Source organism: Oncorhynchus tshawytscha, linkage group LG11 (genome assembly GCF_018296145.1).
Source record: "Oncorhynchus tshawytscha isolate Ot180627B linkage group LG11, Otsh_v2.0, whole genome shotgun sequence".
NCBI classification, from domain to species: domain Eukaryota; kingdom Metazoa; phylum Chordata; class Actinopteri; order Salmoniformes; family Salmonidae; genus Oncorhynchus; species Oncorhynchus tshawytscha.
The window spans coordinates 1,960,396-1,973,203 of NC_056439.1; the positions used below are offsets into that span (position 1 = coordinate 1,960,396).

Sequence of the window (12,808 nt, forward strand, 5' to 3'; positions counted from 1 at the left end):
GAGTGGAACCTGATGAAGGTGTAACTAGACTGAAGACCAAAAACGGATCATGTGATTAGTTGAACGAGGTGTGTTAGTGCTGGGCGGGAACGGAAGCCCGCACCACCAATAGAGCTCCAGGACCAGAGTTGGAGAACCCCTGCTCTAGATTGTAGACTATAGAACTACGTAGACCTTTACCTGAAGGCAGAGCTTCCCCAGGCACCGTGTTTGTCCGTCAGGATGTTGACGATCTTCTGGATGAGCTGGGTGGCTGTCACGTGGTCGCGGTACTTTGCCGCTCGGATCAGGTGGTCGCACATCTTCTCCTCATCACGCTTCTCAGCCGAGTACTGGGCACAGTGGGACTGGGGGTCAAAGACAAAACGTGACAACAGGTCAACTTCTCTGTCAAAAACACAATGACGTAAGCGTCATTACAAATTAATTGTATGTGCAGTGCTCAATAAAACCTCCTTAATAGTACATTTAAAGAGAAATCCAGGAGGTATGTATTCTGAACAGAAAACTGGCGCACACATAGTATGCAACTTCATTTTGTATGTATGGAACTAGCATGTATTCTGGGGAAAATGGTATAGGCTACTACACACCATGTAAAACGACATAATATAAGGCTCTAGTGGCTGTGTGTGTGTAGAAATGCTACCTTGAGTAAAACCAAATAAAAATCTGGGGTCATTTTCTGGCCCTTATGTCACGTTGATTAATAACAGCGGACATTATAGTTACTAATGCCTCCAGGGCTCCGAATCACAAAACAGAGGTTCATTTTTCTCTGTCTGAATGTGTTATCAGAAATGGCCTTTGAACTCAGAGTAGATGGTATATACAATACCACCTATACCGAGGGGAAAAAACAGCCAGACTTGAAATGTTCCATTTGATAAACTGAGTAAAATATAAAGCCACGTACAGTTAAATATACAGTTAAACTGTAAAATAAAGTAATATATAACCGACTGGAAACATTTGAGAACACTGTATATTTCTAACAGCCGTTAGCCATGTAGTGTAGAAATACAAGCCACAAAGAAATGAGGAATACACGCTACTATCATGTACAGTACCTCAGGCAAAAGTCCCGGCCATATTACTGTGATTTCAGTGCATCCATTGGATACTGAAACGTTACAGCATCAATACCAGCAACTCTTAATGCAATTCCCAATGCTCAAATGAAATGAACCTAAAAGGCAGCCCATTGGTGGAGAACACACACATACATCCCCAGCTCTACAAATGCAACCTGCCTCACCAGTTACCTTAGCAACCAGTAAACACGCTAAAGTGCTTGATAATGATTGGTCCTCCTCTCCAATTGGAACGGTGACTTTTCATACCTGACAGGAAATCTATAGGTCTGGATCACATTCTGGAAGGCTATTCTGGAGGGGCTATTGGGCCCTAATTATCAATCTACGTCTCTTTGTGGGGCATTAGAGTGGTCCTTAACCTTAAAGCATGATGGCCCAACATGTGCGCGCGTGTGTGTGCGTGCGCGCGCGTGTGTATGCGTGCGCGTGTGTGTGTGTGCGCGTGTGTGTGTGTGTATGTGTGCGTGTGTATGTGTGCGCGCGCGTGTGTGTGATCGCGCGTGCGTGTGTGTGTGTGTGTGTGTGTGGTGTGTTTGTGTGTGCGTGCGTGCGTGCGTGTGTGTGTTGAAAGGAAGAAGAGCAGTAAAGGGAGGACAGGAAGAGGGAACGGTGCTGAATGTGTGAAACGTATGTTATCCCCCTGGAACAGACGACCGCGCGTCTGTACTTTACGACGGGACAGAACCAGAAACGTTCTTTCCAGCCGGTCTTCACGTGTGACTTCTGTGTCACTAATCAGCAGTGCTGCAGCTCAAACACATCATCGTAAACACGCTGGTCATTCACCGCGGACCCAAACACCTAGTCCCCCATAGTGACGTGTGCTTTTCTAACGGGCCTGGCGGTGAGGGGAAGTAGTTTCACTGAGCGACTCCCCTCTGAAATAACAAGCAAACAGCTGAACACATAACAGGCCCATTAATACTAGGCCTCCATTTCGGGGTAAAACGATGTGGAAAAGACATGTCAGAGTGTAGAGTCTGGGGGTCGTTCCACTGCTCTGAAATCATCATACATAGAGGATATTAGACTACTAGGGTCTTGTTGGTTCTTACATACTCAGCCTGCTAGCTCTAGATGACTACATACTAACCTACCTCCATCCTCTACTCTTCCAATAGGCTGACAGAACAAAGGGCACTGAGTGAGTCAGGGAACACTTTGCAACACATCACCCCCCCGCTAATTTCAAAGTGAGCGGGGGGGAATAGTAAAATAACATGAACGGCCTAGTGCCATTAGAAACCAGAAGAGGCCCCCTTTACCTCAGTGGAAAGGGCACATGAAGGGTCTAATCTGATACTGACTGAGAGAAACGGATCATCAGGATCAATGTCTAGTCTACCTGGTAGCCAGATTCAGACATCAGGATCAATGTCTAGTCTACCTGGTAGCCAGATTCAAACATCAGGATCAATGTCTAGTCTACCTGGTAGCCAGATTCAGACATCAGGATCAATGTCTAGTCTACCTGGTAGCCAGATTCAAACATCAGGATCAATGTCTAGTCTACCTGATTCAGCATCAGATTCAAACATCAGCCAGATTCAAACATCAGGATTAAATGTCTAGTCTACCTGGTAGCCAGATTCAAACATCAGGATCAATGTCTAGTCTACCCGGTAGCCAGATTCAAACATCAGGATCAATGTCTAGTCTGCCTGGTAGCCAGATTCAAACATCAGGATCAATGTCTAGTCTACCTGGTAGCCAGATTCAGACATCAGGATCAATGTCTAGTCTACCTGGTAGCCAGATTCAGACGTCAGGATCAATGTCTAGTCTACCTGGTAGCCAGATTCAGACATCAGGATCAATGTCTAGTCTACCTGGTAGCCAGATTCAAACATCAGGATCAATGTCTAGTCTACCTGGTAGTCAGATTCAAACATCAGGATCAATGTCTAGTCTACCTGGTAGTCAGATTCAAACGAGGAAGTCAGAGGTAAAAGGCACAAGACAGGCTTTTGGAGAGCGAGCGAGCAGGTGAGGAAGCTGTGTGTGTGTGTGTGTGTGTGTGTGTGTGTGAGGACGGCGTGACGTAAGACCTTATGACTTGAGACAGTGTAATCATGGGCAGCACCTTACATTACATGAGCTGGCTGACAGGGTCGGAGGGTGACGGGCGCTGCCGTCTACTCTGGTGGAAAAGGTGCCCGGAGAAGACAGACTGATAATGGGTTGGCATTAATCGAGTAAATTACATGGAGATGTGTCTCGGACAATTCACGCAAAGCTCAAGTCAATAACCAGAGAAACGTCTGTGTGATTTAGAAAGGAAACAGGCCTAACCACTGGCTAATTTACACTAGGATAATAATATGAGAAGACAACATGAAAAATCATACACACACACACACGCACACACACACGAGGGTCAGGCATTCCAGCACATCTCACAGATACAAATCCACTGACTCAACTGCATGAGTGCAATTCAAAAGGCCAGAACATATGGCATAGGTTTCTGCGTGTAGAATAATACGCTGTCAACCCCCCTCTAAATGCTGTAGTTGTTGTCACGCTCTCCCATCAGGGCCTGAGGGGTTCACCAGTATAATGAGGGTGTGAGTGGGGATACAGGCCTCATTACCAGATATAAAGCCTGTGTTTATCACTTACAGTGAGTGACAGAGCCAAGGACCTTGAAATGTTTCTGTGCCACACTGTCTCAGCCTTCAAGGCGCTCGTTTCATGACATCACAAAGCGCTCAAGGTTCTGCTGGAGAAACGGGCGACGACACACACACACAACAGTGGGATCTTATTAAAGCAATGCTTGATGTGTACTCTCTGCCTTGACATTGTGTGGTGCAGTAGAGAAGCCAGCTAGAGACACACAGAGGGGTCGGCTATCGCCTCGTTGTCTCGCTCTCCTCTTCCAATTTTCTCACGTCCGCCGACAAGCCGTCCCCAGAGGGTCTCATTTAAAGTGGGGAAACTGTCCGCCCAGGGTGCGTGTCCTTGTCGTGTTCTGAGAGGGAATGCAAATATTCCTAGGAATAAGGAATTCCTTACAGATCGATGGGAGGAGGGGTTACTAGACAAAAGAGAGATGCTGAAACAATTGGTTTCTGAAGAAGATTCCCCCTCGCACTTGATCTCTTGCCCTCAAGTTTAAAACGGCCACATAAAACACCATCAGGTTAACTCAGACAAAGAGTTGGGTGGGGGGTAGAAAGACCAAGGAGAAAATGAAGGCTTAAAAGTACAACGGCGAACAAAAGTCATCGAATGTCGACGTCTGACAGCCGCTTCAATTCTGAAATGATGCCCTGTCAACGCCGCGCCGCAGAGTATTGATTTTTCCTGCTGAGGAAAAAATAATCTCATCCAGCCAAACAGATCCCAGAGGCATGCATCGTCCCGATAGTGGCCATCAAGGTTAACGCAGGCGCAACACTTATCATAGTATCTCTCTCATCCCTCTCTCCTGTCCCTCGCCTGTGGCTGCTGTGGGTTTTTAATGGACTGGTCACAATGCCTAGTTGGCAGGACTCTTCATCTCTCCTCCCAGCGGCATCCTCTCCTCTCTTTCACTCTCTCGCTTTCCTCGTTCCCTCTCCCATCCCCCCCCCCTTCCCTCCCTGCTCAAACCAGCAGCTGTGTCAAGCCCCGCTCCAATCAGTAGCTACCATTAGTCTAAGCTGGGCTGAAGGTTCCATCCACTCTGACTCCAGAAGCACTCCAAGGTCGCGCCAGCACGTGACGAATCACACCTGTTAACTGTCCTCTCCGGGGTGAAAAATAGTCAAATGAAGGCAGAGGCGCTGCAGATGAAAAATAATCCACTTCTTCTGGAACGCTGGCTAGCGCTCGGCTAGTTGTCTGGATGCAGAGTAATGATTCCAAACAGAAGAGATAACAATAGGAACACACCAAGGACATACCCTTTCTTCTTTTAGTGCTGTACATTTAACACATTTAACTCCACATCAGGATTGTGTCTGCCTTAAAAATACATTCAATTGCACTTGAGAATCTGCTTATTCCACATATTTAATTTGAAGAATACACAGCCTTATTCAATACTATACAACATAATTATCCTTTCCAAGAATTCCTCTCCAACTCCTCAGTAAAATGAAATCAATAAAATGATGTCCCTGTATGGGATAACAAAGATGGTAGGCAAGGCAAGAGCCCTACTCCAGAGACTAAAGTGTCAGTTTGCATGTAGTAAAGGGGACTAGGGAGTCGGGAGGAGGTGCTCGTATATGTGCTATTCACAGCTCTGGGTCAGCTGGGCAAAGATAATGATGTGAGGAGCGGTGCAAGAGGCATCACCTAGGGACTTAATTACACACAGAGAAGAGCCAGACACTGGGATACTAGTCTCTCTCCCCCTCTCCCGGGTAAGTACTCTCTCTCTCCCCCTCTCCCGGGTAAGTTCTCTCTCTCTGAGGGTAGAGGTAGACAGAGATATAGAATACTGCTGGGTAAGTTCTCTCTCTGAGGGTAGAGGTAGACAAGAGATATAGAATACTGCTGGGTAAGTACTCTCTGAGGGTAGAGGTAGACAGATACAGAATACTGCTGGGTAAGTACTATCTCTCTCTCTCTCTCTCTGAGGGTAGAGGTAGACAGAGATATAGAAAACTGCTGGGTAAGTACTCTCTCTGAGGGTAGAGTTAGACAAGAGAGATACCCAGCAGTATTCTATCTCTCTTGTCTACCTCTACCCTCAGAGAGAGAGTACTTACCCAGCAGTATTCCATATCTCTGTCTACCTCTACCCTCAGAGAGAGAGTACTTACCCAGCAGTATTCTATATCTCTGTCTACCTCTACCCTCAGAGAGAGTACTTACTCAGCAGTATTCCATATCTCTGTCTACCTCTACCCTCAGAGAGAGAGTACTTACCCAGCAGTATTCTAAGTACTCTCTCTCTGAGGGTAGAGGTAGACAGAGATATAGAATACTGCTGGGTAAGTACTCTCTCTCTGAGGGTAGAGGTAGACAGAGATATAGAATACTGCTGAGTAAGTACTCTCTCTGAGGGTAGAGGTAGACAGAGATATGGAATACTGCTGGGTAATTACTCTCTGAGGGTAGAGGTAGACAGATACAGAATACTGCTGGGTAAGTACTCTCTGAGGGTAGAGGTAGACAGATACAGAATACTGCTGGGTAAGTACTCTCTCTCTCGCTGAGGGTAGAGGTAGACAGAGATATAGAATATTGCTGGGTAAGTATTAGAGGTTGACCGATTAATCGGAATGGGCGATTAATTAGGTCCGATTTCAAGTTTTCATAACAATCGGAATCGGAATTTTTGGACACCGATTATGGCCGATTACATTGCACTCCACGAGGAGACTGTGTGGCAGGCTGACTACCTGTTACGCAAATGCAGTAAGCCAAGGTAAGGTGCTAGCTAGCATTAAACTTATCTTATAACAAACAATCAATCTTAACATAATCACAAGTTAACTACACATGGTTGATGATATTACTAGTTTATCTAGCGTGTCCTGCGTTGCATATAATCGATGCGGTGCCTGTTAATTTGTCATTGAATCACAGCCTACTTCGCCAAACGGGTGATTTAAGCACTGTCGTTGCACCAATGTGTACCTAACCATAGACATCAATGCCTTTCTTAAAATCAATACAAGTGTTGTGTGTTGATACGTTGTAAACAATGTGTCAGATGGTGGCACCTGACGCCTGTCGGGCTACAGCCAGAGTGTTGACCTGCAGGGGGCTCTTCTAGACGGTATGGGAGATTGGGGTCACAACCTATATCCTCTGACATTGAAACAGTTTGTTGTGGAATTCTCTCACACTGAAGCAGATGGTTTATAGACCTATGAAGATAACCACATTTGGTCCAAGCACCCTATAAAGGGCAGTGTTTGTTCTTGACCAGAACGGAGCTTTTTTCCTTTACAGCAGGTTACATTATAGCACCGAAGCATAGGCTGTTGGCTTTGTTTTTTGTGTTATAAATAGTGAAAATGTTTAACCGTCAGGTTCATTTTGTTTCACTTCACAATGTAAATTGTTTCGCCCTCCGTTCCATGGCGATTCAAATGTTAAGAGTGCAGTCAATTCTTTGTGTGTGTCCTGTCCATGGCTGTGATCTGTGAGGAAGAGTAAGCTCAGTGCACTGTGTGGGGGCGTTGTGCTAACAACGCTGTCGTGATGGAATATAATGAGCATCAGCTCAATGTTAATGTCATTAACTCTGAGGCGAGAGGAGAAGAGAGGGATCGCCTTACAAGCCAGACAGAGGGGGACAATGACGCTAAGTCGCTAATTACGGCGATATCGCTAGCTGGATCTCCTGGCTTTTAAAGCATCTAGAGAGAGAGAGTCAATTCAATTAGTCGTATATTACAGCGGCTGGGGGATGAATCAACGACTGGTTATTGGGGGGGGAGAAAGTCAGAGAGAGAAAGAAGGAGAGGCGGATAAAAGAAAATACCTGGGTCTTCCTCACTCTTAAAGAACCCACCGTGGGGTATAAAAGAAAGAAAGAGTGAGATAAAATAAATGATCTGGGTCTTCCTCACTCTTAAAGAACCCACCGTGGGGTATAAAAGAAAGAAAGAGTGAGATAAAATAAATGATCTGGGTCTTCCTCACTCTTAAAGAACCCACCGTGGGGTATAAAAAAAGAAAGAGTGAGATAAAATAAATGATCTGGGTCTTCCTCACTCTTAAAGAACCCACCGTGGGGTATAAAAAAAAGAAAGAGTGAGATAAAATAAATGATCTGGGTCTTCCTCACTCTTAAAGAACCCACCGTGGGGTATAAAAAAAAGAAAGAGTGAGATAAAATAAATGATCTGGGTCTTCCGTATCTCTGACCTCCTCTGCTCTCGTGGCCCCGCAACCCACCACATTTCATCCTTAATGAAAGGATGCTGTAAGAAACTCTCTCATCGTAGTAGGAGGGCCGTGGCCATGCGATCTGCAGATCTCTTCCACGTTGAGGATCCCATTAGATAGAGAACACTAAAAGGTAATTGGATTTCCCCCTCCAGTTATCTTCATCTCTGTCACCCTCAACCCGCTATAATAACTTACTCTCCAGGCCAAAGATAACTCAATTCAGAGAGAGAGAGAGAGAGAAAGAGAGAGAGAGAGAAAGAGAAAAAGAGAAAAAGAGGGATGAGGGGGAGAGAGACAGACAGAGAGAAAGAAAGAGAGGGATGGGGGGGAGAGGGAGAGAGAGAGAGAGCATATGTTACGAGTCTCCAAAGCAAAGGGTGTCTAAATCACACGGCTCCTCTATCACACCCTTCCCGTGGATATGAACTCTGACAGGGAGCAAACATAAATTTGTTTTTATCTATTGAATAATTCACTTTCCTGGTGGCTGCCGTTTCCTTCACGGTCCGTGTCTGTAGTGGTAGAGAGCCAAAGGACCTCGTCCCAGACCCCTGCCAGGGTGGAGAAGGACTACTCTGTTCCCCAAGTGATAGTCAACAGGAAACAACACCAAAGGTGCAATTCATTTCAGCTGGAAGATTCTTTAAAACAGTGAAGGGTGTGGCAGTCAGGGCACAGCCAAATCGCCGACGTTATGCACTCGGCCACAGCCCAACATGTTTCTATTTCTGTCCTCCAACAGTAAACCTGAGAAGCAGGTGAACAAACACGGATTTAAAAAATAAATAAAAAATTGAAGACCGAGAGGAAAACTGTTTTCCCCTGGGGCATGTTTCATTGAGGCTGTTATTTTTATGGTGGCGGTGCAAAATGAAACCATGAAACCGATGGCTCGAGGAGGGCTCAAGCCAGAATGGAGGAAAATCAATACGGCAATATCAGTGGTTGCACTTATCAGGGCCTCACTTCTTCCAGAGGTCACAGAGGAGCGGCTACATTTAAGTGGGGAATTCAATTGTGAAACATAGATTTGGCCCTAGCTATGGTGGGTATCTGATTAAAGTTGATTGGCTATACTGTAGGGGCTGAGGGGAGAGAACAGAGAGAGAATACTAAACAACAGTCTTTAACAAAGAGAGTTAACAGTTGGCTACGGTGGTTAGTGGGTATCTGATTACAGTTGATTGGACTGAGAGGAAGGATGGTGTGGTTGGACACAAATACAACAAAGAGTTCTAACACTTTGTGCGATATGTGGGTTGCGTAGTGAAATAGGTCCCTGCACACAGTGCTTGGGACAGAGAATCCCAATCCAATGGCTTTCACATCAGAAACAAAACAGGACAAAACACTTGTCGTACATATGTACCCAATACTAAATCTATTAGGGGTTAATGAGTGGAATCACACCCATTTACAAGAACACAAATACTATCTCCCGAACAGAATAGAATGAGATTTCAGCCTGTTAAAACGTATTCTTTCTCCACCGCTGTGGTTTTACTGGAGACAACCGGGGACTGTAGCTACTAAATAATACAGGAACAGGAAACAATGATGTCCTTGGCTGTCTTTGAGGCTCGTCAGACACATCCTCATTCTGTAACTCAACGGTACTGTCAAAGACTACCACACACACACACACACACACACACACACACACACACACACACACACACACACACACACACACACACACACACACACACACACACACACACACACACACACACAACACAACTATACTGGGCCTGCTTGGAAGACGATGGAGAGAAAACGGAGACACTAACTAGGCCCTCTTCTTGTAGGACAATGTGGGAAAAATAGGTCCAATGTAACAACACAATGTGTTCCTTTTGCTTTCATTACAGTATATCAGAGTAGGATCCAGTCGAAGGATGTTTCCTCCTGTAGGACTCCTCAGTGCCAGAGGGAGACAGATGATAGGATGAGAGGGACTAGTGATGCGGACAGGAACATCACCACCACTATGTGGGCCAATTAGATAGAATTGGAGAGCTGGGGACAGCCCGTGGTGTGTGTGTGTGTGTGTGTGTGTGTGTGTGCACACGTTTCCATCGGTGCAGACATATCCTGGCCCTCACTCGGCTGAGAGAACATAACATGGCCTAATCATGGTGAGTTTGAGGGAGGAAATGGGGAGTGATGGGGACACGGACTCAGACACCACTCCTGTTCATAACCTCAGGGCAGAGTGAGGTAGAGGCTAGTTTGTGAGCCCTGTGCTGTGTTCTTATGGAACTGCCAACTGTCTGTGCTGTGCCTCAGGCCCCTCCTCCTCTCCACACCTCTATCTTGCTGTTGTTCACACAGCTGTCTGACACACACACACACACACACACACACACACACACACACTCGCCCTGTGTGTGGAGTGTTAGCCTCGCCAAATAGGCTGTGTGTGTCAAGCGTCAGAAATCTACATAAACACCCGGGTCTGCCTGCCCCGCAATAACGATGATTGGACGACTGGTCGAGTCAGAACACACCTCCCGAGGAAATGATTGACAGGGTGAGGCCGGTGGGTGGAAAGGAGGTGGACAGTGTGTACTGCTGTTGCCAGTCCGATAGATATGCCGACTCTACTAGGGTATGCATCCCAAATCACACCATATTCCCTCTATGGGCCCTGGTCAAAAGTAATGCACTAAATAGGGAATAGGGTGCTATTTGGGAGACAAGCTAGAAGAACATGGGAGCAAACATTCAAACGAACCGAGGCAACCAACCAACCTGAGGCAAACCATCGACATGCTTTCCTTTCCACCCCCTCAACAATTTGCTTTAAACAGTCATGAAGGCTTTTTTTTCATTCTGTAGGAGAGACCCTGCCTTGAACCTTAAAGAAAGCATAACATTTTACAACTACGGTAAGGGGGCGAGTGAGGGTGGAGGGACGGGGGGTTGAGACAGTCGGCCCTTCAGACCAGCAGTTCTGTGGGCTGTCTGCAGGTTTAAGTACTGCCAGGGTCTTGAGAAAGGAGGGGGGAATGAAGGTAGTGATGGAGAGGGAGGGGAGGATGCCATATTCCTGTCACTGTGGAAATACTCCCCCAGCGGGACTATAACAGACAGGCTCTCAGCAGGGAAGGAAATGATTCAGAGAGATCAGGATGGAGACAGAGGAGAGAGGGATGAAGGAGGAGGGTGGAGGCTGGCGCTAGGCCGGGAGGTTGGTGCTAGGCCGGGAGGTTGGCGCTAGGCCGGGAGGTTGGCGCTAGGCCGGGAGGTTGGCGCTAGGCCGGGAGGTTGGCGCTAGGCCGGGAGGTTGGCGCTAGGCCGGGAGGTTGGCGCAAGGCCGGGAGGTTGGCGCTAGGCTGGGAGGTTGGCGCTAGGCCGGGAGGTACAGGGATAAATTAACACGGAGGCTGTTTGGCTAGGATGCCGTGCCAAACGTAAACTACAGCCGGCCACTCCAGTGTGAGATGTTATTATACGTGTTGGGGTTGTCTTTGAAAAGACAACATTTGTTCTCTAGGTTGCTATGACAGGTCTGTCATGACTTGACAGACCGTCATGTGTGTGTGTGTGTGTGTGTGTGTGTGTGTGTGTGTGTGTGTGTGTGTGTGTGTGTGTGTGTGTGTGTGTGTATATAGAGGACTTTATACCCCCTTGCTGGGTGTTACATTCTGAGCTGTTTTTGTTCAATATGGCCAGACAGCACATGAAAATATTTAACTATCAACCTATCCTATCAACCTCAGCTTAATGGGATCACTTAAAGCTATGAATATACTAAAATAACTCCTGCTGCTCTCACAAAAAGACATGGAAAGGATAAATAAATGAGGACTATGTTTCTGTTCCAAGATACGAGGGTCATGAAAGGGGTTGGAAGTTATCAGTTCATTGTTAAGTTTCTCTCTTCAAGTCATTCTCCCTCAAGCTAAAATCAGGACTCCATTTTGGATTGAATGGATTTTCCTGTTTGCTGGCTACCTGCACCAGCCTGGATAATTTCAAATTCCTATATTATGTCAGGAGCCATTTTGGATCAAGTATGTTCTCTTGTTTACCAGCTGTCTGGTCTATTCTCCTCAATCATTCACCCGAGCTTAAATCTAGACTCCATTTTGGATTTAATGTGCTAGTTTCATGTTAGCCAGTTTCCTGGCCCAGACTGTATTTTACCTCAAACTCAGCGTGTTTGTGGATGTCCTCGGCTCTCTGTCGGCTCAGGATGAACTCAGCCTCATTGGCCACCCGCACCAGGTGGTCCTTCATGGTGTGGCTCAGTAGCCTGAGAGAGAGGAAGGACAGAGGAATGACAATAAAACTGGTGGAAGACATACAAAAAATATTATTATTTAGTAAGTGGTCAAACAAAGTTAATTCATTGACTAATAGGTGATAGGTTGAAACCTGTTCAATCAGGTTTTCATACATCATAAAAAGTGCACAAACAAGCTCTCACAATGTGCTACAATATGAGTGCTGCAGTCCCTGAACATGGAAGACCTCCCCTTTAATAAAAGTACAACATCCATAAAATGGAAGACCTCCCCTTTAATAACCGTACAACATCCATAAAATGGAAGACCTCCCCTTTAATAACCGTACAACAGCCATAAAATGGAAGACCTCCCCTTTAATAACTGTATAAGATCCATTAAATGGAAGACCTCCCCTTTAATAACTGTATAACATCCATAAAATTGAAGACCTCCCCTTTACCGTATAACATCCATAAAATGGAAGACCTCCCATTTACCGTATAACATCCATAAAATTGATGACCTCCACTTTAATAACCCTATAACATACATCAAATTGAAGACCTCCCCTTTAACATACATAAAAAGAGGAAAATTAAGCATGCAAAATGAGCAGGAAATGTGATTAGGAGAAGA

At 45.9% G+C, this 12,808-nt stretch overlaps 1 protein-coding gene across 4 annotated transcripts in view; it reads right to left on the reverse strand.

The window, feature by feature from the left end:
- The window catches only part of LOC112237328 (lipopolysaccharide-responsive and beige-like anchor protein), a 338,807-nt gene that overhangs the window by 170,538 nt on the left and 155,461 nt on the right, over positions 1 to 12,808 (reverse strand). For all 4 annotated transcript variants that reach the window (XM_042329672.1, XM_042329673.1, XM_042329670.1 and 1 more), the window contains exons 36-37: positions 12,090 to 12,198; positions 181 to 347 (exon numbers count right to left, since the gene is read on the reverse strand). In XM_042329672.1, the coding sequence (XP_042185606.1) occupies positions 181 to 347; positions 12,090 to 12,198 (276 nt within the window). The remainder of the gene's footprint in view (positions 1 to 180; positions 348 to 12,089; positions 12,199 to 12,808) is intronic.